The sequence below is a fragment of the Pezoporus wallicus genome, unplaced genomic scaffold (assembly GCF_028554395.1).
Source record: "Pezoporus wallicus isolate ANWC-B61680 ecotype Strahan unplaced genomic scaffold, APGP_CSIRO_Pwel_v1 contig_4264, whole genome shotgun sequence".
In the NCBI taxonomy this organism is placed as follows: Eukaryota; Metazoa; Chordata; class Aves; order Psittaciformes; family Psittacidae; genus Pezoporus; species Pezoporus wallicus.
Genome location: NW_026637102.1, coordinates 787,146 through 813,270, shown reverse-complemented (window position 1 = coordinate 813,270; position 26,125 = coordinate 787,146). Strand labels below are relative to the sequence as shown.

The following is a 26,125-nucleotide window of genomic DNA, read 5'->3' as shown; positions in this document are numbered from 1 at the left end:
AGTTGGGTAATTTCAGACAACAACATGAAAAATCAAAGATGTTTGCTGAAAGTCTCCATGAGTTACGACCAATTAGGAAGCTAGATTAATTTTTCAGAAAGCCTAATATCAGTTTGCTTTTGTTGCAATTGTGACCATTAGCACTTCTGGAAATGTAGGTCTTGGGAATCCCAGGTTAAACACCCCAAAATTAGCTGTGTAATTAGAGTCTAAGGATGAAAAACTTGGATTTGTTCACTTGTCCACCATCACACAGGAATTCTGTGGCAGGCACAGAGGAATTCTGTCGAATGCTTCACTGTGCTACTGAAATTTCAACCAAAGAGAAACATCAGGCCTTTACTAATAAGAAGCAAATTGACTGAAAACACAGGTATCCTGTGAGCAGCACTTGAATTCAAGCCCACTGACTGGAGCTCAAGTGTTTGCAGCAGACCTGCAGTGATTAACAACCATTTATTATCACTTGCCCCCCAAAACAGAAGGGATGATTTCAAATACAGTATTCTCTCAAGCACTGCATTTTGTTACATTTTCCTATCTATTAAACTAAGATTATCTTCCTTCCTGGGACTGCCTTAATAGCATAACAGGAATCTATTACCCAGTTAGGTAGTGATTTTGACAGAGAAAAGCAGTTTACTTCGACGTTGAATGCAAAAGTGAAACAAAACATCTTGTACAAAAATTTCCCTGTCATTTGAGACTATAAAACTAGGCTACTCACTTAGGAAATTTCCAAAACTACACTATTTAAAGCATTTAGTTTCTTGAATATTGAGATAGCAAGCCAAATAAGGCACTAGAAGATACACTGTAACTTGTTTCACCTGCCTTCCAGCCACCTTCAACACCTTTATTTTGTTTTAACTGCTTTGATTTGTCCACAAAGGAAAGGAGGAAGGTGTACAATCTCAAGTCCCAAATGATGCACTGCTAAAGATGTGTTAAATATTTTGAAGGGAGTTCTTTGGTAATTTGTATTTCTGTAATGTAGCTGTAGTGCCTGGGAGAAGTACTGCAATTGCTCTTACAAAAACCATGCCAGATTCAAAGATCATGTCACATCTTTGTTTTCGAAGTAAGGTAATTATTTGGATTATAATCAAATATGCATAAAGCAAAGTAATTTATAAACTACCGCTGTTCTTATACCTCGTCTATTAGACTGAGAGCCATTTCTGATTGTCACTACAGAATGCAGCATGAACAGGAAAGGAAAGATGGCACGTGAGTGGCAGCACAAGTTTTCCTTAAATTTTGGACTCCCACAGACAGAAACTGCCTAAGATAAAATAATCAATCTGCTGTAACTTATGGTAGCACCCAGAAGCCCAAAGACAAAATCTGCACAGGACACAGGAATCCAACTCTCTCCTCCCCCCAGGCAGGCTGTCCCGATCAGCAAGAGCTTCGAAACAGAAATATTTACATCACATAAGCAAAAGCACATATATAATCAAGGACAGATCAGAACATCCAGACAAAAGAACATGTGAAATAAGCTGTTTCCAAAAGAGAAAAGTACTGTTTCTTTTTACCTTCAGCAACTTCCAAAGGTCCTTGAGATTTGCGAAGCTCTTTCACTGTTTCTAAAAACTCCTTCCCTCCAGCCTTTTCCAATGCCTTGCCTGCAAGGACACAGAGCAAAAGGCCTTGGCTTCAAAGTATCGAAGTGAAAAAAAAACAACTCTATTTAAAAGAAGAACACTGCACACACATTATCCTGTTTCCCTCTGCAGCTATAATAACAGCAGCTGTTATTTATACTTACCACTCTATCCAGCCATAGATGAAGTTTACTTTTTACTGGTTTTGAAAACCCCTGTATGTTATTACTGGAAATCACTTTAATATGATTATCTGTAAGAAGACTATCTTACTCTGACTTATGGCTAAAACAGTGAAGAAAGGGTTTTTCAGGACTCAGATTTTGAGCCTCCAAAATCAACTCAACATACACACCCTACTACTTTCTGAAATAAACACAACTGGAATGCCACTGAATGTCTTGATGACTGACTGTATGAAACACTGTTCCAAAAGCCTGCTACTAGATTCTGTGCCTCTCTCTGCAACTCACTGAACATCCTTTTTACTCCCAATTGCTTCAATTTCTGTATTTGTATACCAACAGTAATAGTATTTCATTATTTCACATGAGCAGTATGAGGTTTTGTGCACAAGTATTTCTAAAGTATGTAAAATCCTACAATGAAACACATAATTAGAAGTGTTATTAGTATCTAATTTTTGACATGGATTTTTCAGAGGCAAATGTAAAAATAATCCAATAAAGACCACGATAATTATTATTTACACCTTTGCTGCTCATGTGCTTCAACAAATTATCTGTGTTTTGATTGCTGTAAGGCATCATTAAAAATAGATAAATTAGTGATTAGCCTGTTATACCTAGTCAGATCCAGCCTGATTTTCAGAAGTGTTGTAAGTGATATTTTATGGCCTGGGAAGACTCAGATGAAACAGGATGGGATCTCAGCAGGCAGCTAGTAGACCAGCTACTGTTCCAACTCTAGATCTGTTTTTTCTGCTTGTAGCAAAGCCTCACCTATTTCCTCCTTGAGGTCTATTTCAGCAGTTGTAGGGTGAACAATGCCTTCTACTTTCATGGAGCCAATATGGCTGATGTCACTCTGTGTCAAAGAAAGCTGTAAAATAATACAGGGGAGTAAAAAACAAAAGTAATGTTAGCGTGAAATCATTTTCATACAAAAACACTAAAATGAAAGAAGGCTGGATACAGTCTTTCAGAGATCAGTAGTTTTATCGTGGTATGTCTGATTCTGATTTTTAGCCATTAATTAATTAATTTTTACACCACTTAGAGTATTTTGCAATATGCCCACAGGAGGAGCATAGGAGGGCATCCAGAAGAAGCAACTGCTAGAAAAATTCATGCTGTAGCCTCACACTTTGGAAAGAAAAGGGGAACTCTGGAAATGCTTTTGCTTCAAGAAAAAAAAAAGTAATATTAAAAAGCTTTTCTCCTATCAAAACATTTGCCCCCAGTAAACTACTGTTGGGGGCTCAGAAGAAGGTCTGACCACTATCCTGATCTATAATGGCTTTGCAACCCAAGTAATTAATTACCCTTTCAGTTCCTGGTATAAACAAGGAATGCTTTACCCACCCAAGCATGTGGGTATAGCAACTGATAAAAATAATGAATAAGACTTTACAGCTGCTAAACATGTGCCCAGCACACCTCACTTCTTCCAAAGTACACTGCAGTATTTAAATCCTAACCAGCACAATAAGCACTGCCCATTTTAGAGAAGAACGTACACAGATTTTAGAGGAACTTAAGACAGAACTGAACAGAGGAGATCCAAGCTTTGTCTACCTGGCCAGATAACTGCTTTTAGCAATCTTCTGGATTTAGTATGTGTCTGGCACATTCTAGACCACTGCTTCAGCAAAAGAATTAAGTCCACCTGATCCCATAAGCTCTGCTTCATACAATAGTGTAGACATCAGTAGAGGGGGCTTAAAAAATCTTGACTATACCTCCATAGTTAAATCTGTAAGAAAAGCTCCAGTTTCATTCAGAGGGTCCAAAAACTAAAGAAGGCAAAAATCCCTCTTCTTCTTCATGAGAACAGAGGAAAAACCAAACAAAACAAAGGGACATACAGTAGGCTGGACACCAACGACATGCAGGCGTTTTGGTGGGGCAGTTTTGTAATTCTGACTAAGTAAGGAGTCCCTGTCTATGCTGAGATGGAGAAGTAGGCATGCCCTGCAGCTCTGGTGAGGTTCTCAATTTTAACATCAATTTGAGAGAGTAGCACCCCACAGCCCACTTTCAGATGGAGCTCCTAGGCTTCTGGCACAAACCAACATGTGGAAGCTCTGGGTGATCCTGCGACCTGGCCCAGAAATACTCTTTTATAAATAATAAATTTGGGACCGCTAAGGGAGAATCTAGAAGTTTTGTACTGGTGTTATATCAAAACCATACTTCCATTTATGCTAGGCTCCATTGCTATGATCAAAATCTGTTATAACTTTGTATTACCTTTTGTCCTGGCACAAGACTCTTGGAGGACAAGATAGTGAAGCCATCCCCGGGTCCATCTTCAGATGTTGAATTTGAAGCTCCTTCTTTTTCATTGTCCTTCTGTTTATTCTGTTTGAAGGAATTAAAAAACAAGAACTCTCAAAGGGAAAAAATAATAAAAATCAACATTTTACCGTTATTCAGAAATTGATAGATTTTATCAGTTACTATACATCTCATCTTTTTGGATCAATATATTATTTACAGCCTTTTAATCTCCAAAGACTATGTAACAACAGGTCTTTCCTGTTTATATAATGCTAAAACATCAGTTGCTCATCTGAGGCATTACATATATTTGTAGTCGCATTAAGAGTCAGTGCGTCCACATCCATCTGCAGTTTTATTAACAATTAAGGTCTTATTCATGGGTGGAGGTGTGCTGGTTTATTTTTAATGCTAACAGAGCAGAGCTTGTACTAAATCAAACTTGGTAATTTAGTAACCCACTCAAATGGTCCGATCTGAAGGGAAAAAAATAGCATCATGATCTAAAACCCCCATAAGTTTCAGCTAATAAATCACAGATCTGAATCCATATTGACAGGAGCAAGCCATCATACCTACATACAAGCATGACAAGAATGACAAAACAAAATAACTAAGAAGAACTTTGAATGCAAAATCCCATTTGTGGGACATACCCCTTCATGCAGGCTGGCTCCAGGAGTAACAAATCTGCTTCTACCAGGACTGCAGAAACATCACATGTCTCTCAGTATTTGCTTTAAGGTATGTTAGGAAGCTAACTCTTCTTAACAAATTCCCAATCGTGTGTGTGCACAATTCAAGTAAGGTGGTAGCTGAGATCAATAGACAGGCGCATCCTATTAAGCAACTCTGTTTCCTTTTTAAAAGTTGTTTCTGGATATTCTTAGCCATGGAAATGTATTAAAGCCTAGAGGCATCCAGAAAGATATGCTTAACACAAGTTTGAAAATCTTAGGTCAAAGCTTAATATCATTTAGTCCTACCTAATTAAAACCGTAGTGTTTTAAGATGCAGGCACTGGAGCACTGATCTGATTACTGCTTTACCAAATTAAACCAATTTGTATGGTGACAGAGGATTAGCAATTGTAAGGGAAGGTGCAGTGGCCAAGTTCTGATTAATTTCTTCTTGCAACTCTTTTAAAACAACATTAAAAACAGCACACCTAAGAACACATGAATCAAAAAGCTTGTCAAAATGACATTTATGTACCATGTTGAGACAAGCTCTCTGGATACTGAAAAATCTTCAACAGCAACCCAGTAATTGTACAAGGCTGAAGGTGTGACAAGTCTCAAGTAGAAAATGTTTTAAAATACAGCTTCCTTTGTTTAAACTCTAGAGTTCACTGCCACACAGTGTGGAGATGAAAAGATTCTAAACTGTTATCAAGAAAGTACTGCAAAGGGTGACATGTAAAAATCTAAAAAGTTCCCTCAAAGTTTTAAAAACTTTTGTTATGAAAATTGATTAAAATACTGTGTTTGCCTTTAATTTCTAAAATTTAGAGGAAAAATAACCCTGTTGTGTCTATTATCAACTCCTAACTCCTACCTCCCATTTCTAGCTGTTCCAAACAATGCTGAAGCACTAATTTATTCCTCCTAATAATCTTTTGATCCACTTCCTCTCCCACACCTCTGAAATCCCACATCTGCCTCATGCTTACCTTTTTGGGTGTCCGGGCCTTGGTAGATTTTGCCTTCTTCCCACTCTTTTTGTTCACCATCGTTTTCCTTCCCTTCTTCTCAGGAGCAGGTGAAAGGATGGTCTCAGATTTGCCTTTGGCACCCCGTTTCTTGGCTAGAAGCTCTGGCTGAATTCTGGGCAGGACACCTCCACTTGCAATAGTCACACCTTTGAGCAACTGCAAGGAGAAGCAGTGTAAAGAAGCACATTACAGATTCTCTTAGTTGGCATTCAAGCTATTTTTGCTGACTACATTACACAAACGCAAGTAGACCCCACACTTCTACAGCATTGCACCTTGCCCCTTTATCATGAATAAAACAAACAAACAAAAACCATTAAGGGTTTTTCTCAGGACATCACTGAGAACTCCATTACTTCACTGGTCTCTCTTCCCCTGCTAGTCTTTCTGCGTACCTGTCCAGTTCCTCACACACAGTGAGTGAGGGTAAGGGAAGATAAGTGCCTGCAGGCTACTTAAAAAAAAAAAACAACAAAAAAGAAAAACCACACAAAAAAAAAAAAACCACAAAAAAACAACCAACCAAACAAACCAAAACACAAAAAACAAACCCCACCAAACAAACAAAAAAATCCCCAAAAGCCATGTTTGCACCCCAGTCCTGCCCAAAGGACTGGTTGTAAATCCCTTTGGTAGGAAAACATTCAGTGAAAGCAAGCATGAGTCTCAAGAACCTGCTTTGCAAAGGTGAACAACAGGAATGGGCTATGATATTACGTAGTGGATAAAGTCTGGCTAACTCCTAATGGACACCACTTGATCTAGCCCCCAGTTTAGAGGCCAGTGACCAGTGCCACAGAGCAGGGAGTAGGCTAGTAGTATTCGCATGCTTTTCCCTCTTTCTTGGCCTTTGTTTTGACTTTTCAGTCCCTCTGACTGGGAACAGGGCTAGATGACTTCATGGGCACCATATTTTCATTATTTAGAGCAGTCAGATAAAGTGCAGGAAATTTTTAGGTGTGAATGATGTCATACATCTTCACATGAGGCCAAACAAGAAGACATACTCTGATGCTGATGGAACCTTTCCAGCATCCCTGAATGCTGCAATTCACAGCCCATGCCATGATTTCTCTTCTGTTAAGTTCAGCAGAAGTGATCTGCAGAGTCAGCACTGTAAACCACAGTCTGGTTGCTAATGGGGCTTGGGCATACAGACAGGGAGTCAGCCCTGGAGGGAGCAATAGTGAGTGAGTGAGCCAGATCTCTACCCAAGATGGGCCTCTCAGCCAACATAAAACACACATTTCTACAACTTTTGAGAAAAGGTCTTCCATATGGCACATTTTCTTTAAGTATTTAATCTCCCAGAGGAAAAAATGAAGCCTCAAGTTCACCCACTTCAGCAGGACTCACAGACTACAAAAGAAGCAAAATCTATATCAGAGAATTTAAGATGAGATATCAGAAAACCTTTTTTTTTCTGCTTTTATTGAGGTAGGCACAATCTTGTTGTCTTCTGCTACAATAATTGTGTTCTTATTCATGTGTCAGACTAAACTGTTTCTAAATTTCCATGATACTAGCTTCATTCATGCCACAGCACTGAAAAGTAAATGGATACCTGATTCAGTTCCTCATCATTTGCAACTGCCAGGAGGATGTGTCTGGGGGCAATTCTTCCTTTCTTGTTGTCTCGTGCTGCATTTCCTGCTAATTCTAGAATTTCAGCTGAAAACACATTGAGATAAAAATAAGTAAGAAAAATGCAGTTTATGTACACCTTGTATACACATTTTACATTCCTTCTTCATACCCATTTGCCTTTGCAGGGGTGTTTCTTGTTTTAAATGGTCTTTGCTACAGAAAGGCAGAGACCAAACCACACTCCCTATATTTGTAAATTGATGTAAAATCATTTGTCCTTCCTAATTCCCTAAAGGATAGCTAGCAGAAAATATGCTAAGGTCACAGAACTTTTTACAAGTGCCAAGTTAGAAAAAAATCACCCTATAAAAATGTACATCAGCAGTCCACAACTGAGCAATAGACTGTAAACAATAAAAGAGTAAAGCATGCAATGAAACCCCAAACCTAGTACAGACAGTTCTGACAAAACAGCAAGGATTCTCAGGACCAGGTAAGACAAAGGCTGAGGTGCATTTAAAAAAGCACTTGGAAAGCCAACAAACCAGCCAGGCAATGCTGCTATTCTGCATTAAAGGGCATTGAAAATCTGTGAGAAACTTCATTTCAGAACAAGATATAAGAGGTTCAACTTAGATGCAAGCAGAGACAACGTAAAAGCTTCAGAACATGAAGTACTGGTAGAAAGTTTCTTCTACACCTCTGGGAACAGGAAGTAACTTCAAAAGTATTTTCTCTGCATCTGCAGTAATATTTATTCTGTGATTACAGTCACTGAGCTTTTTCTAATTGTTATAGAGGAAACACAGACACATCTTTCCGAGTTTATTTGATCTGTAGCAGTATAATCATTAACTTACATAGTCTGGCTCCTACTCAGAAGTTATTTCTCATGTAAGAACTCTACTGAAACATTGAGAAGGGAGGAGAAGCGAATGTTTTGCTCCAAATAATCATAAAAATATTATTCACACGTTCTTTCATTTTAAAAGTATCCAGTGTCCCTGTCCTCTGTTTTTTGGGGGTTTGTATTTACATAACAGGGATAAGAAAACTACAGCCCATCAGTGTCTTTTTAATGATATCTCACTCCTTTTTATAAGCTAAATAAAGAACTGTACCTATTCTTAAAAAGAACTTTAATGAAAAATCTAGCTGAAATCTACATAATGCTCTCTGGCTAAAATTCAAAGGATTCACTATGAGGTTTAGCTCTCAATTCATACAAGCTTTAAATTTCATTCAGTTAGAATGACAAAAGTACATACTTGTCATCCAGTTTTCACTACTACACAGCATACATATTTAACTGAATGAAGATATAAAAGCCATTTTTTAAAATCATGTGCATATTCGTGGTGAATTATTTAAGAAACAGCCAGAGTCTGTTGAAAATTTGAATAATTATTCATGCCAAATTTCCAAGAAACATTATCAAATTTGCAAAGACAAGCATTTAAATGTTACAAAATAACAGAACTGTGGTTATGATAGCAAGGGCACTGCAGTGTGTGATCGGGCAGTCAGAAAGTGTATCACACCACAAACACATGCTCTGCCTACATTAAAAGTTAGGGCAGCAACCTCAGCTCTAGCATTTCATAACTCTGAAGCATCCGACTTGGACTTCAAAGGAGACTGAACAGAAATCCTGCATAAGCCAGCCATATTCACCCCAGCGGGGCTGTGGGGCTGGAAGCTTCAGACCCTTTTCCCAGACCTCTGCCAGTGGAGCTAATACAGCAGCAGACAACAGGCACAGATTGCCATCCATTGTGCAGACCAGCATAAAGCAAGAAAAGAGACCCAGACTTCTCCAGTAGATTTTGCAGGTGTGTGCTGATAGCAGAGGAAAACTGCATCAGGGAAATAAAAAGGCAACACATACTTACCTGTGCGGTAACTGAAGTTCTTTCAGATGTGCCAAAAACACACACATCCTGCTACCTGTGTGCTCACCCCAGTCCCCCAGGTTCTGAGTCCTTTGGCCAGCAGCATCCTGATGGTGCACTCAAATGTCCTCTGCCTAATGTTAAGAGCAAAAAACGCAGAACACTCAAATGCCAGCCATCTACCACAGGACACCAGAAAGAAGGGAATCCAAGGCAGAGATGATGTATGGCAGATTGTGGAATATACCCATAACTTATCAAAGGATGCCAATTGTTTGCATAGGTGAATAATTGCCTTACTTCCCTCGAATGATTGTTTATATGCATACTTCTCTGACACTGGAGGCAGGGACTTAACAGTCTTAAGAATAATAAATGGCACTTGCAAAGTTCAACATCAAATCTGGAGGGTTCAGTTCTCACAGCCTCTGCTGGTAATAACAGATTCCTAAGGAAACTGCTTTACATTTCAAGCAGCTCCAGCTGAGGTTAGCTACACTCATATATGAGAATGTATAAGAATATAGGTCCTACAATAAAGTCCTGTAATATATCAAGCTATCTTGAAATCAGGCATCTTGATATTCTCAGACATGGTTTTACTTTATATGCTTTTAGCAGCAGGCATTAAAAACTAAAATAAAATTTGAAAATAATCTTACTTCCATCAAGATCCAAAATGCAGAAAAATGCCTTCCACACTGGAAGCATAACTTCAAGTTCAGACATCTTAAATGCAGATGGTTACAAGCAAACTAGCTCATCATATAAACTCCAGAGTTTACCCGGGCCTCAGACAGACGTCAAATGCTGGTCAACAGGGTAATGCCCAGAACTATTCACTGTCTCTATGCGACACATGGTATTTTAAAAGGAGCCTTTCTCCTGATTGATAAGCACCTGGGACCAGGGAAGAGCATAACTGTATTCCAACTATCCCAAGCAGCAGCCAAGCTATGACCTGAATGAGATTACAATTTGTTATCCTGTGACATACAGAAAAAAAAAAATAGAGGTTTCTTTAGCTGACGGATCAACTGATTTGGCAGTGTCTGGGAACTAAAAGCATCCTAGCCAGGCCAAAGCTATTTGTTCAGCTTAGCTCTGCCTGCTTTTGTGAAGTACTCAGCTGAACTGATAAGAAAGGTGCACACAAACTACCGATAGCAGAACTGGAAAGATTGCAGACAGGTTGTTTTCCACTTCTCCTTCAGGTTAAATTGAAACGGTTCCTGTTATGCTACCACATACAAATCTACCAGTAATACCTTTGCTATGAAAAGACAGCAAAGGTATTTTGTCCTTTGTCCTCCATTTGCAAGTGGAAAAGTATTTGCTTGATTTCTCTTGATGGCAGATGCGCACAACAGACAGAAGAGTATAGCAGTTGATGCCCTTTTAAGTAGGAAGTATTTGCTGGTGGTGTGTTCTGCCCTAATTTAGAGAAGATGGCTTACCACTGACACCTTCCATGAGTTCCTCTGACCAGCACACCATACATATGTCTTCTGCTTCCTAATCAAGAGCCATCTGCATTCTTTGCCTACGTTTTGGGAAGGTGCATTATGGGACACATGCAGTTGATGTCTGATTTAGATGATGATGACTGCAGTTAGCCCCATGCACATGCAGAGCATAGCCTGGCATGCATCTGTTGCAAAGTCCATAAATCCAACGGGTTTGAGGCCCATTTTTCATGGAGTTTTAACTCTGAAGTCTGTGGAGCCCAACACTGTTCCAGCAAACACAACCTTCTGGATAGGAATTAAACTGCACATTTGCAATATGATTTTCAAGCCTGAGATATAAAACAGCATAGAGAGATTCTGAAAAAAAAAAAAAAAAAGCCTTAGAACACTGATAAGATCTTCCTCACATCCTCATCAGTTGAGGTCAAAGTACCTCTTTTTGAGATACATTGTGGTGATAGTTGGCATTTTAACAATGGGGTTGCTAAGACAAAGCCCAGATTTGGCATTGATAATGGCTTTGGTGCTCCCACAACCAATTCTGCACACAAGGGGAAAAAATGGGCATCTAGTGGCTTGTGACAAAGAACTCTAACATAAGCCAAGAGGCAGTCTGAACCACGTGGCATCCTGAATAAAGATGCTCAAGACATACATGCACCACTGGATGATGCTAGTCAAAAGACTCAGTGCTTCATGGCAACACAACTATGGGCCATCAAGTGACCACATGCACAGCTGATAGCTCACATGAGAACTGCTGGACCATGCTAGGCCCTGGATGTATGCAGTCAGACAGCTCTGGTCCTGTTTGACCCTTCTAACCTCATACACTCAGTCATGACTTGCTTTCCCAGCTCCATAGCCTATTCTCCTTTCCTTGACAATCCACACCTGAAACTTCTATCTCAGTTGCCCTTCCTGGACAGTCTCAATTTCTCCTATCTACTCTTCTTAGTTGTAGTAATACTCAGGCTCAATCTTCTTTCTAGGTTCTTCATTTTCAGCACGCTCTCCATTCAGTCCTTCACCTATGCCCTACTTTTCCAACTTACCTTCCAGCATCCCGTCAGGATTTTTAGACACACCTTCCCACTGGCCATCAGTTCACCTTTCCATTCACGGCTCTGTCTCCGGCATCAATATTCTTCTCCCATCGTCATGATCTCCCCAGGTTATGATCTGTTCTGTTTCCTTCTAGCACCAGTGTGGAACCTGTTCCCAGTCTCCTAGTTTGCTTATTCAGTTAATTCCAGCCTGCCCTTCCCACCCCATGAACAGTAAGTAGGATTAGCCTCTCCTTCAACTCCTTTCTATTCATGTACTCCCTGCCGTCAGTTCCAGACCCTCTTGCAACCCACCTGTGTGGCTTCTGTCTTCAAATCAGAAAGCTTCCTCCCCTGTCTGCCCAGGACCACTGAGACCACAGAAAGCCCACTCCCTGCTCTGTGCTGTGACCAGGATCAGCCAGGGACAGCACTGAGAGATAAAGTTCTTCTGAGCACCTGCAGCCATGGGCTGAAGCACCCTCAGCCACTGTGTGTTCCATGAGCAATCCTGTCACATGTTGGTGCTGAAAGGTTGAGGCATGCTCTGTCACTCTAAGGACACAATGAATAGACAGTCTGGGCAGCACCAGGTGCTGAGAGAGGCTGGAATGTGCTCAGGGAGGACCAAGTCTTTGGAGATTTTAGTTGTTAAAATCAGAGAAGTCTCTGCTGAGCATAAGCAACCTGTGCTTTTTCAAAGTTACAGCTTGGCCAAAGAGAGCAGATTTCTCTGAGATGGCAAAGACTGCCATTCCCCTTTCGTAAAGCATCAGGTCTCTGCTCAAACACAGACAAGCACACAGGCATTTAGAGAAGTTCTCAGTAATGTGTTAACATAGTAGAAAAATACAGTTTAACCTGCCTTTGTGAAACAGTTACAGGACCAGATGCCCTTACTCCCACCCTACCAGGTCTATGCTGAAGCAGTTCTCCTGTACTCAGGCTTTCAGCCTGAGGAGCCATTTCATAGTTGCAACTCCGTGACAGAAAACTGGAATCTGCAATAGGAAGTATCAGATAAAGCTAATAAATGTTACCCATTTGGCATATAATACCCCTTTTGACAACAGCCTTGAAAAGCACATTTTGTTTCTAAAGGCTTCACAAAACTAAAGACTACATTCACACAAACATAGAGGGTTTGATGTTGCAACAGTGGTTTTTAATTAAACTATCCACCTTTGTAATCTTTTCAAACAAAACTCTGGGTAGAGCACAGAAGCTTTGGTTTGGAAAGACCACTATCCACAAGCAATAGGTGTTTGTTCAGAAACATGACTCCATCCTATTACAACATATACAGGGTTGGGACAAGATCGGGCTCTGCTGAGCCAAGCAGCTTAAAACAGCATTCCCTTACAATTTACACAGGCCCCCAGACTACAGATCTAGCAATTTGCTTTCCTGGTTGACTACACATTCTTTTTCTCTAAAACAAAGTGTAGGCCCACACATAATCTGCCCTTACCATATTAATGATTTAATTCAAACCGCACTTACTAGCCAGAAATTAAGCCAAGATATACATTGTTCTAATTCAGGTAATAGGTAAACAGTGCTGCACTATGTGTTACAAAATGATGACTGTAAATCAGTCTACAGTACCAAAGTGCTGCACATACTAGATGTGCTGTTGACAATTATTACACCTTGTAATAATTGCCAGAGCTCAGAACAAGTATCCCCAAATGTTTACACTAGAAACTCCTTTGAATGCTATGGATCCCTGTGGAGGGGGAAAGAAAAAAAAAATACTCCTCTACAGACTGAAGGGCAGCAGAGTCACTCTGCAGCATGTTACTCAGTTATGGAAGTTACTGCAGTTTCCAAACCCCATGCAACATGGCTTTCATCTTGCAATACCCCGACATCCCGAAGTCTATAGATAACTTCTAACCGATCCACAATTGATGATAAAGTAAAGCAAACACACCTTATTATAGAGAAGTTCATATTTATGACATTCCTGAAAAAGTCTGAACCACCACTAGAAAATATAAGAGAGGTGTATCAACAAAAACAAGATCAAAAAATCACTGTGGTAGAACAGGGGAGCTGCAAGATGAATCCTCCATCTCCACCTTTCCCCCTAAGTCCCTGCACCTCCTGAATCATGCTTGCTGAGCAGCACTCTGGTGAAAACTCTGCAAGCTGAGCACCACTCTGTTGCAAACTGCAGCAAGTTCTGCAAGCCAAGGACTTCCCCAGTACAGCACAACTGCACCAGCTCCACCAAGAGACTTCTGCAGTTACTGGAATTCATTTTTAATGTATGAAACTGGATTGTGCAAATGTATGTATGTTCTTAATGAAGTAAAATGTCTTCTCCAAAATCACTGAGAACTAATCTTTCTCTATGATCAAATAAACTTAATATCAATGTTTTTTCTCACACAGTAAAACGATAAAATCAGAGGAGCGGGAGAAACACTCATCATCTTGGATTTTGATTCTGCTTTTCAGTGGTGTTTTGTTTTATTTTAAAACCAGCTAGTTTTCTGGACTCAGCTCTTGAAGGAGCTGCATGTGAACATAAATGCAACCTTAAACATTTTGTTTGCATTTCTTTCACATAAGCAATACTTTCTCACTCCAACTCCAGAAGTAACCTCACAAAAAAAAAATCAATTATCATCCTGCAATTAATCAGCAGAAACGTGGATGTTTCCATAACATGCTATTAGGCATCCTCAGAAATTTAGTTTTAATAGTGAAATTATCACTATTTCAGATTTTGAAAGAAAAGAGTGCTTTTTATTGTCCAGTAACAAGAACAGGCTTTCAAGTGTAAAAAAAAAAAAAAAACCAAACAGAAATGTTTACATAAAGACTGCATGCTGTTATATTGCCGGCTAACTTCATCCAGGCTCATGACTCCTCAGTGATTCTCTAATGCACCTCAGTCTTGATCTGTAACACCTAAATAACCTGAACCAGAATCCTCTCTGCACTGGGCTTTGTAACTATTGGCTAAGATGCTATTTTCCACAATTAAATAAGAAACAGAGCAGATACAATCATAGGCCAGTGAAATATTACAATATACATCACAGTATATTGCAGTATATTGTATCACCATGTGACATCTGCCCCTTCTTCTGAGGTAAATTCCAGAAAGGGAGGGAAACCCTGAAACACTTTTTTTATATACTTAGGCAAGCCAAATGAACAACCTCCATATTTCATAACACTTTAACACTGTTCTGCAAGGAGAAATGCAAACAGAGAAACAAAGTTTGCTCACTTAAAAAGCACAACAGGTACACAAGATGAGTTTGTGCTCTTTTGTTGTATTCAGGTGTATCAAAAGCCTAATTCATGTCAGTTTTCTCTTGGATGGAAACTACCTAGATGTGACTCATCACTCTGCAAAGCAATAAAAACAATAATCCTTCCAAGCATGGTGCCTCTAAAGGAGAAAATTTCCATCCTCAGCCTCTTCAAGAAGTATATTTATCTTAACATTTGAAGTGAATTTCAACAAATCAGCGCTGCACTTGCAGAGCCCGAGTTTCACAAGCGCTGAACACGATTGTATCTCATTCCATGGATATCCCTGGCTTCTCTGTGTGTGATCAGCATTTCCAGGATTAGGTTCCTGGTTTACCTGCTAGGTACTCTATGACGGCTGCCATGTAAACTGGTGCTCCAACACCTATCCGGTACTTGTATGTTCCCTTCTTTAAGTAGCGCATCATTCTCCCCACAGGGAAAATGACACCTGCCCTGCTTGAGCGTGAGAGTTTGGATATTTTCTTCTTCCCACTTCGGCCCGACATCTTGCAGCTTTGTGCTTTTCAACTGCTGGTGATTCTTAACCCCTTGCTCCAATCCAAAAGCTGCAAGACAAAAGAAACAGGAAGGGTGTTCAGCATGTGCAAAACAGCTTTAAACATTATCTCATTCTTCCAGAAGAAAAAAATCCAAACCCATTCTCAATACCTGTTCAAGCTGAGGCATTATTCATTAAAAGCTGGATAACTTGAACATTTGCTGTAACTTTTGATTACTGCTCTTTCAGGGTAGCAATATCACAGAAAAGCGGCTTGGATTATATATATGTATAAAAAATAATAAATAATATGGACATTAAATGAATTTAAAAAACAAAAACAAAACAACCAAACAAAAACCAACACACAAAACCATACCAAAACAAAACCAAATCACACCAGGACAGACTTCCATTCTGACTGTCAAGTTTAGCAAGTCATAAACAGCTGAGAAGTACTGGCACAATGGACAGCATTAAAAAAGCTGAAAACCAGACACTGGTGCCACCTCCAAGTAGAGAAAGTTGTACTGCTTTACAGAAGATAAACCCTACCTGCTTTTTTTTTTTTTACCCTACCCTAATTTTATCATAATTTGCATTTTAAATAGCCTTAAAAAATAGAGAAAAACAAAAGAGAAAAGTTGTTTGACATCACTGCAAGCCCTTGGGAGCAATCAACATTCAACCAAGAAACACACAGAAATCTGTGTTTCATTCTCAACCTGCTTATTAAAATCAAATGCATATACAAAGAGTGTCACTTGTCCCATACGAAGCCAGACATTCCCAGAAACCAGCTCATCCATAACACCCAGAGTCAAGGGTTGGTTACTAAGACAACCTAACTTGAACACTGGTTTTACTTACGATATCAAGGAAATAAAATCAACACAAGGCCTCAGGGATCTATAAAACCCTGGTGTGTCCTTGGTCCATCAGCCAGATAATGTTTTCTTTCTGCATGCAATATATCATCTGGGCATGATAACAGAAGTTGGGAAAGATTATACCAGCAAACCTATCAGACACGGACACCTCAAAATTGATGTTGCTCATCATCCCATTCCTGCGAACTGCCAGCCTGGAATCATGAGCAGTGGTAAAAGAGCTCATGAACTGCCACTTGGAAGTGCTGATTAAAGGCAATGGCCACTTCAAACAGACACAAGTAGAAAAAAGTCCCAAGCAACCCATTAATTGCACTGATGCAGAAGAAAAAACCAGTTGTGTAGGACAGAGAGTGATTACTAGGAAGCAGCTCCACTGATTAGGACCAGCAGGCTGGGGGGGCAGGGGAGGGGGCAGAGAGGGGAAAGTGGAAAGAGCTGTTGTGAAAAGGCAAATCTTGCATCAAGGTGTACAAGCAAGAGGACAGGCAGCACTAAACTGAGGAGCTGTGTCCAACCCCAGATATCGCACTTCAGGCATGCACAGCAATGAGAATCCAAAGGAGGGCAGTAAGAACAATCGGAAGGTGAAAAGAAGCAGGGAGACGTGATAATAGTCTTTAGAGATTCTGCTTCAAAGGTGGAGGGAGTAAGTGCTCCCTATGAAAGGGACAGAAGAGAGGACTCTTAGAAAAGCTGTGCAGCAGGGAAGAAAGCACAGCACTGGGCCTGGTCAGACAGGGAGGTGCCAGAATCCTCCTACCAAGACAACTTTAAACCAGTTACAGAATGTATGTCAGAAATGGCACAGGCAGGCCTTGATCTGCCTGGGGATGGAGGCTGTACAAGGTGGTCTCTTGAGGTTCCTTCCTTCCAGCCCTCTTGCTAAATGAAATTTGCAATTTGTGATAAACCCTTTATAAATTTTCAATTCATATTAAGCTACCAATTAACATTTATAAAGTGTCTTTTTCAGTTTGTGATAACTGACATTCAAATTAATGACTAAATGAAGACTGGGAATTAGGTTTCTAGCCATCAGAGGAGCAAACTTCTGGAACAGCCTTCTCTCATGAGTAACACGTGCAACATTAACTCATTTTAAGGTGGAACTTAATAAGCACATGCACTAGGTTGTGATCAGATTCCTGCAATTCCAGTAGGGCAGTTTCATCACCCCAGAGTTCAGTCCAGCGCTGAAATCACTACAGGGAGTACAGATACTACAACGAACCATGTATCAAAATAATATTAAGCTGACCTCTGATATATTTGCTCCTGTAGCACCAAATCTCAATTGCCTGTAAATCAATTGGGAAAAAAAAACCAACCCAAACCAAACATCATGAGATTAGATAACATCCACAGAAAATACTGTAGTTGAACTTGAATTCTGTGATAGAGAATCAAAACATATTTGCATAACTAAGCACACCACTCTGGGGCATGCTATTGCGTTACGTAACTTCTTGTTTAATTAATCACTTCTGTTGTCTCACTGAACTTTCTACCCCTGTCTACCCCTTTATTTTTCCCTTCTCTCTCACAGCAAGTCTCAGTTTTTTTCCCTGACTGCCAAGGCAACCTCTGGAATCCCAGACATTTTTCCAAACACACTGCAGCAACAGATCAGGTATGTTTGCAGAATTAAGTGAGAATCTAATTACAAAAGAAGTTTCAAAACTCTGCTAACACGCTTTCTCTTCTTTGCAACTCACATGGACCAGGGTGTAATCGGGAACCATATACACAACAGTGTGTTCCTGCCTCATCTTGAACGCTGTGGGAGGCAATTCTTGGTAGAAAGCCAAGCTGTGGCACAGTCACACCTATTAAAATACAGCTCCTGTGGACCTGGCTGAAGACTTGTGGCACACTGGGGTTGTCAGCTATCTACACTAGCCACCTTGAACAGCAGACACTAAGCTCAGGTGACTGTCGGTCTTTGGAATCTCCAAGTTCTCTTGCACAGAAGAGGTATACCTGGTCTGCAGCAAGGCCTAGGGGTTCAGATCCTGCTGAATCATTCCTCCCACAGGCAGGGATTTGGTTTACTTTGGAGGAGGGACATCAGCTCAGCCCTGACACAGTTACATGATGCACTCACCTGAACTGCTCCGAAGCTGCCAACAGCTGAAGAGCTACAAGCTGTTCTCTTTGGGTGACACAGCTAAGCTCCAAAGGTTTATCAGCTGGAAAGCACTTGAGCCTACCCGCTGGCTGATTCATCCTCTCCAAGTCTGCCCGTATAAAATACAGCCTCCATTAAAAAAATAGAGCCATGCCGTTTATGAGAAGTCCATCCTTGCTGTGTTGTAGAACTGCATCTATATCTGGCTACCATGACATCATGAGGCTTGGGCAATTTAAAACAATTAGCTTTTCCAACCTCTTAATTGGTCACGGCACACTCCTACTCTGCCATGACTCCAACATCCCTGTGTTGCTGTGGGGGATTTAGTAGCTACCAGATCTCACGGACCTCTCTACAATAGCATGAAAATAGGGTAGACTTTTGCAAGCTGGGCTTTCCTCTGTTGAGCTGTATTATCTTCAGATCCCAAAGAATCCAGAAACATTTTCTTTCTGCTGCTGGAAAAAAGCTTTACCTCCTCACCTCTCTCAGGCAGTCTGCTTTGGCCGCTTGGAGGGTCTCTTCATCACAGACACTACCACTCCATTTCCTTCCACCACCACCATCAGCAGAGGGCAATAACTGCTCCACATGGACAATGAAACAACAGAGTGCCCTGGAATATTCCTTTCAGTGTTGTGCAATTTGCATCCCACATCACATCCAAATGGATCAAGCTTTACCAAAGCAACCTTAAAACCCCTTTCCAGTCCTTCCTACACGGATACGCAGAAAAGCAAAATCTCAGAATCATGTTTACACAGTAAAGGCACATAATTTTCAGGGAACTAAGAGCAACTTGCAGACAGAAACAGACTGCAGCCTCCAAGTGACACTGAACTTGAAAAGTTGGCCAGAAAACAATTTCAGACATTAATATATTAAAGTCTAGCAAGAAAGCATGAATGCATATCAGAAAGTTTAGCATAGTACAAAATGCCTCAGATAAATCAAATCTAAATTTTTCTCAAAATAAAATCACAGAAAATGGTCAAAGAACCAAACTGTTGCAACACTGGAGGAGAAAAGTAAATTCAGGCTGTTCCTCTTCCCATCCCAGAACATACACACCACAGAGGCAAGCTAAGGTAACAGCTACACCAACTGCCAAATGCACACCAGCAACCAGTTATCACTAAATATTTGAGCTATGGTTGGGTAAACACAGAGTCAAATTAAATCAGCTGGCATGGCAGCTTAACCTGCTGCACCTTACGGGTAGCTACAATGTAATTTGGCAGAGGGAATTTTGTACTGTGTGCCAAGTGCCCTCCCTCCAACAACTAGAGGTTCACAAGCAGACACTGCACTGGGAGCTACATCAGAAGCTCGGACAGGCTGAAACGCTTGGGCATGGCTGGATGCCAGCCTTGGTGGCCTGGTCCACAGAACCAACACCCCTCATCTTTCCAAGGCTTTGTAGTAGAACCATTTCTACCAAGTTTATTCACCAATTATGCCCTGGGCATCATTTCCAGATGATTCACACGTGCTTGGTATCTGGAAATGTGAACTTCCAAATACTGAGGAGACTTGAACGCAGCAGGCAAAGGCTGAAGTCAAGGACATGCAGGACTATCAGCATGCCTGCACTTTCCTCAACTCCATCTCCAGATCTATATGAACAGATAGGAGTTGAGAAGTAACCCAAAGACACTGCATCTAGGTGCCAACCTTGACTGTATATTCATATTCAAAAGCCATATTGTGAAAATAACTCAGAAAAGCTGAAGCAAAGCCTGTTACCCGAATAAACTGGTAAGGCACAAGAGATGTGCACACACAGCACAAGTGGCCAAGCAGTACGTCTCCTGGACTCAACCTACTCCAAACCGAAAGACAGAGTGTGTCCCCACTGCAAGAAGCTTCACGGGCACCCTAAAGCCCGAAAGACCCGGGTGTCCTCGCAGAGGTACCTTCCCTCACACACCGCGGGGGCTGTCTCCCCCACGGCACAGCACGGCTCACACACCGACTCTTCTTTTAACCTTCCTGAGAGCTGCCCAGCTAGCGGGGGGCCGACCGGGTCCCCACCGGGCTCCAGTTGGAGCCGCTTCAAGCCATGCAGCCCGCCGTGCCGTGCCGTGCCGTGCCGTGCCGTGCCGGCAGCCCGGTGCCGCCCGCGTGAGGAGCACGGCCGTTAACCGCCCCGCGCACACCCCGCCGTTGCCAGCGTACGCCCGCCCCTCAGACAGCCGAGCCGCTCCTCCCGCTGATTGGCCACCGCGCCAACCCCGCCTGCCCGCTGGCTCGGAGGGAGCGCGCTGATTGGGCGGCAGGCGCTGAGCGATGGCGAAGGGGCTGGGACGCGCGGCCGTGCCGCGTGCGCGCTCCGTGGCCAGCCGCGCAGGCGCCCTTAAGGCGTGGCGGAGACGGGGGGAAGTGGCCGTTTGCTTTCCCGCGCAAACGCTCATTCCTCCCCCATCCTCCTCCCTCCAGCAGGCTCATTTCCGCCGTCACGGAGGCTTCGCCGCTGCCTGTGAGGGGCGGCGGGGGCCGTCTTGGAGCGTGTCCCCGGAACAGGAAGCGCCGCGGCTCCGCCTGCCTGCGGGGCGAAGGGGGTGGAACGGAGGCCACGGGGAGGCCTCGCGTCCCCACCTCCCCGCCCCCTGGGGACGGCCCCTTGCGCGCGCCGTCGCCTCGCGTCCCTCCCCAGGGCCGCACACCGCCCCCTCCCCCCAGCGCCCCTGGCCCCTCACAGCGGCCGCGGCGCTGCCTCAGCCCCGGCCGCGGTCGCTGCCGGTTGCGGACAACGGCAGCAGCGACGGGAGGAGGAGGCGGTGGACTTGGGTCGGGCGCCCGGGAGCGGGGAGAGGGAAGGAGAGGAGCCGGCCTCGCCGCAGCCCCGGAGCCCCCGCGCCGCCGCTCCCCTCACCTTCACCTGCCGGCGCCCGCCGCCGCCTTCTGCTGTTTCCTTCCTCTTTTTCCTTCCCTTCTTTTCCTCTTCTCCTTGCCCCCCCTCCGCTCCCCCCTTCTCTCTTCGGCTCCCCCGCCCGCACCCTCGCTCCGCCTCAGCCGCCGGCTCTCCTCCCGTATTGTATGTTTCAATGGAGATGGCGGCAGCTCTTCTAGAGGGGGGTGGAAGGGGTTTCCTCCTGCTCCGCATACCGCCTCTAGGAGGAGTCACTGCAGCCCGGGCTTGCAAGAGCCCCCCTATCGCTGCCGCCTCCCAGACATCGCGCCGCTCCTCCTTGCCCGGGCCCCAGGGCTGCTGCCGCCTTCCCGCAGGCACCCCCTCCCCGCCTCCTCCATCGCTGCCCACCCCACGCACGCCCAGCAGAGAAAGGGCTCCCCTGACCCCAGACCGCGGGAGCTGCGGGGCTTGCAGCGCTCGGGAGCATAAAGGGAAAATGCGTAGTTTGCCATCCTTCTCACAGGGTGAAGGAGTTAGGAGTCGCAGAGGTTTCTAGGGGGTCCTAGCTTAGGCTGATCGGCAAGGATGGGTTTTGAGCTGCCCTCCGCACACCCTCCCTGGTTTTTGTTAGGAAGGGAGCCGCCCATCCCTATATCCCAAGGCAAGGTGACCTACGCCTCTTGGTGCGGTGCATTTAATCCAAGTGTTGCAGCATCCCCGAACTGGCTTAAAACGACCGTAACAAAGAGTACTGACAGCTCTTTGTGTCTTGTTGCATTGGAGCGTTCAAGGCGGTCACAAGCTTTTCAACTCAGCCAGGAAGACTGCAAACTTAACTTGCTTTCTAAATGAAAGCTGAGGTGGTTTTTGTTTTCCCCACAGTTACACGGATTCAAGAGCTTGAGCTCCAAGACACGCAATAAGTGATTGTATTACGAGTCTCACAGCGCGTCCGTTGGCAGCGCCAAATATGTGATGCAGACTGATGCAAACAGAAGAGAGCAGGGCTACACCTCTTAAACTGATCTCAGGGATATTTTTACATGCAAGTGGGTTTATATCGTCATTCCCGTACAAGCATTTTGCATCATTGCACTCATTTCGCTTTAAAAATATCTGGGAGCTGCTCTAATGCACTGGAAGATAGTGTTAACCCGGATCAGCATAACTCGCATGCAGTGTTCAGGAGGGTGTCTGGGAACAACAGAACGGAGCGATAAAGAGGCATCCATGCTTTCAGCTTTCCCTTTGTCACTGCAAAAAAAGTCACAAAGATTCACTGGCTTCCTGGAGTTTGTTTTTTGACTTTGCCGAAGTAAACTTTTATGTCTGTATGGAATTGCATTTAGTGGGGGAAAAAAGCAACATAAAGAATTGCTTCAGGTTGTGTTAATTGTGGACCACACCATCTCCCAGAGAAAGAGGGCATGAACTGAGGACCTATGGCTTTCTCAGCTGCTCTGTGAGCCTGGGTAAAGGATTTCACTAGACATGGCTGTATTTTAACTGTCACTTAAAATGGAAATAAAGATACCTTGGTTTTAAGCAATCCAGTGAGTAAGAGATCTAATGTACTTCGGTGGATTAATGCTTTAGAGTCTATTCTCTTCGCCTCTTCTTTTTGAAAACAGGTCAAAATGCTTTGAAACCATAGGAGAAAAGCTCACATACATGAGTTTGAATTATCTTACATGTAAGGAGAAGTCTTACTCAGATCTTCCCTGTTAAGACCTTGAACTTAGCAAGGAAAAAAGATATCTGTAGAATGTAAATGTATTGAACCATACTGGGTGGGTAGGAGGAATACAAAGAAGATTTTCAAGTACTAAGCATAAAAATGAAAGGCCATGTAAAACCCCTGTGAAAAGGAGGAGAGCATTTACATTTTTCTATTTCAAGATACAAATAATTGCATCCAGTAATCCGAGCAGTTATGCCTGTGGTGCATAGCTTTGTAATTAAAAATAGTTTGAGATGAGACAAAATAAATATCATAAATTTCTGAGAGCATTCCCAGTTTGTTTCAGATTGACATCAAATAGTTGCTGTATGCTAACAACGTAAACATGCAGGAGGTCTTTAAAGGAAAGAAATTGTCTTCTATGCAAGACAAACTTTCAGCATTAGGACCACTCATTCTGTTTACAAGATCATTTCTCTGTTTACAGGCAACAGTTCCCTTCCATTCAGGCGTATTACCAGCTTTAATTATGTGGTTTTCACATCTACCACCTAAGTATATGCCATTCAGATGGATCAGATGAAATGGACTGATATAAGGGTGGGCCTCCTCTTCACATTTGACTTTCAACGTGGTCATCAAATGTCACAGGTTTCTAAGAGGCTTACCTCATCCAGTGAGTGTGGGGCTGTGGCCTCCTAACACAGCTTTCATATTCCTTCAAATAGGAATCTAATTCAGTAGAGCAGCTATGACAGAAGGGAACTCCTGTTCTGCAGCTGGTTTCTGCTGTTTGTTATTGCTGCTTTGGAAAAGTCTGTGTTCAGGGAAGCAGCACTGGGATGGAGAAAACCCAGATGCTTCTCTGCCCTTGCAATGGCCAAGGAATCGCCACTGATACACAAATCATATCTCGGCCTTCCCGCTGCAGGAGACTGAAGGAAACAGGAGTGCTGGACAAGTGTGAGAGAGGAGGAGTGCAAAGACCTTCATAGTGTACCACCTTTTTTCAAGTCAATCATAGAGGTCTGAATTTTAATACCAATTTTCCTACCTCTGTGTTTTTTAATTGTCCAGCTGTAAATTCTACCTCGTTATTTCTTCTTCCAGTGGATACAGCTTATCTTAACCTAAATGTTAGCAGCATTACATATGTGTTTTATATTGCTTCAAATGTTTCTGGAAGATTCTGAGTTGCTTTGTCGCACAAGAATAAACAATTTTTGAGTAGAAGGGATCAGAGTAAGGCAGGATTCAGAGAGATACCCTGTGTGAGTTGTTCTGCAGTAACTGCATGTTTGGAACCACTTGCTTATTTAGAGCCACCAAGATACACGGGTTTTTCTCTCCAGCTCCAAGTTTAGTGCTGAACTCTAAGGCTGCAGTGGAAAAGTGATGAGCAGTAGGTCACCTAAACCACATGGTGAGAATTGGCAGGGTAGCTATCTTTGCAAATCCTGTAATGCAGAAGGTGACTGGAAGTCCAAGATAGGTCCCACTAGCTGTATGCTCTGGCCACTTCGATCCAGTTGTTTAGGGAAGAATCGTTACTAACTAACTAGTTCTTCAAAACAAAAACTTGTGATGCTGGATTAGAAGAGAGCTATTCCCAATCAGCAGGAGCGGAGCCTGGCCTCGCTAGGTTGTGCAGAGACCATCTGCCAGTTGACTTCCAAATGCAAATACAATCTGTTAGTCTGTCAAAATAAACAACGTAGCTATTGATGGAGCATTTTTAGACTGACTAATTCTCCAGCTATTGGAAAAAACAGCCTGTTTATGGCACTCGAACTTTTGGGCAGAAGCTGTTAAGTCTCAAACATTGTAATGAATATTTCATAGCTTCAGAACCAAGAGATACAGCTTTGCTCTTGCTTAGGCTGGCAGGCATCCAGGGTTGTCCTGGCAGTACAGTAATGTCAAGTACTCTGAAAGCTCTATTTTAAGGGCATATATAATCCAGGGATTTTATCAAATCAGTGTAAATGTTGTCATGTCATTAGGATAACCTAATACAATCAAAGTTGATGTGTGTGTGTATATTGTGGCAGTAAATAACAGATGTAATAGCTGGGTTTTGCAAATAATCCATATTTCTGTATTGACAGCACCCCTGCCCCCAAGCTATTTTTTAATCCCTCCTCTATACTGTTTGTGGGGTTACTATACTAGTAGGTTGTGTACAGTGAGCTTTTCTTCTTAAAGAAGCCAGAAAAGCTAAATCCTACCTTTTTGGAGAACTGTCTTACAGTAATATTTTTAAAATTAGAGCATCCCATACACTTCAGAGTTACATGTTTTTGTGTCAGATTCTGCCATTGTGTTTAAGGTAGACTGACGGTTGAGCTGTCTTCAAATGTCACAGATTAGCTAATGCATAAACAAGGAGATCCTTCCTGTCCAAACACCAATGATTCTAGAAGATAAATGCTGCTTATTAGCTTAAAAACCTCAGTGTTTTCATCCTTATTGTTTAAAAAAGAGTGTTTTAATCTTTGCTACTTAAACACATCAATGGAGGCTGCAGAGATCATTCTCTTGATTCAATTATTTCTTAGTCATTCACATAAAAGTATTAATTTAAGACAAATGTTTGAATAATCATGTCCTTTTTTTGTCAATGGAGATTTACGAGTCTGTCAGCATCACAGAAAAAAAAAAAAAGAAAAAGAAGAAGGGAACCCAGGAAACAACATTGTGTTCAGTTGAGAAATTCCTCTCCTCAGCTGAGAAACAGTAGCCAAAAGCAATAAGGTGCAGGGGAAACTGGTGTGGCAATCACACATATGGGATGGCTTTCCTGAAGAATTAAACAAGTCAGCACTTGTAGCTGAGGAAGCTGAGGGGTGGTAAGAGAAAGGACACAGCTGATTCCCTTGAGGCTCTGTGCCTCAAAGGGACTGCAAATTTGATTTTTAACTGGTAAAAAAACCCCTATGTCAGGATCTGAGTTTAAGGAAAGTTGCACTGATAAAGCAATACATTTGTGAGTGATGCAGTTGGCCACAGAT

At 42.4% G+C, this 26,125-nt stretch overlaps 1 protein-coding gene across 6 annotated transcripts in view; it reads right to left on the bottom strand.

Moving 5' to 3' along the window:
* LOC130596047 (core histone macro-H2A.2) overlaps nucleotides 1-21,896 on the bottom strand; it is a 30,422-nt gene extending 8,526 nt beyond the window's left edge. Inside the window, exons 1-7 of one of the 6 annotated variants that reach the window (XR_008971450.1) lie at nucleotides 21,579-21,771; nucleotides 15,391-15,622; nucleotides 7,351-7,457; nucleotides 5,745-5,942; nucleotides 4,043-4,153; nucleotides 2,573-2,672; nucleotides 1,542-1,631 (exon numbers count right to left, since the gene is read on the bottom strand). Coding sequence is in view for 5 of the 6 variants with exons in the window: in XM_057403299.1 (XP_057259282.1) it covers nucleotides 1,542-1,631; nucleotides 2,573-2,672; nucleotides 4,043-4,153; nucleotides 5,745-5,942; nucleotides 7,351-7,457; nucleotides 15,391-15,562 (778 nt within the window). In the remaining variant the exon portion in view is untranslated. Of the gene's footprint in view, nucleotides 1-1,541; nucleotides 1,632-2,572; nucleotides 2,673-4,042; nucleotides 4,154-5,744; nucleotides 5,943-7,350; nucleotides 7,458-15,390; nucleotides 15,623-15,725; nucleotides 15,749-18,552; nucleotides 18,571-21,460; nucleotides 21,540-21,578; nucleotides 21,772-21,877 lie in introns of those variants that run through there. The other 5 variants (XM_057403299.1, XM_057403297.1, XM_057403298.1 and 2 more) reach the window with 5 other exon arrangements.
* Nucleotides 21,897-26,125: the final 4,229 nt, after the last annotated feature.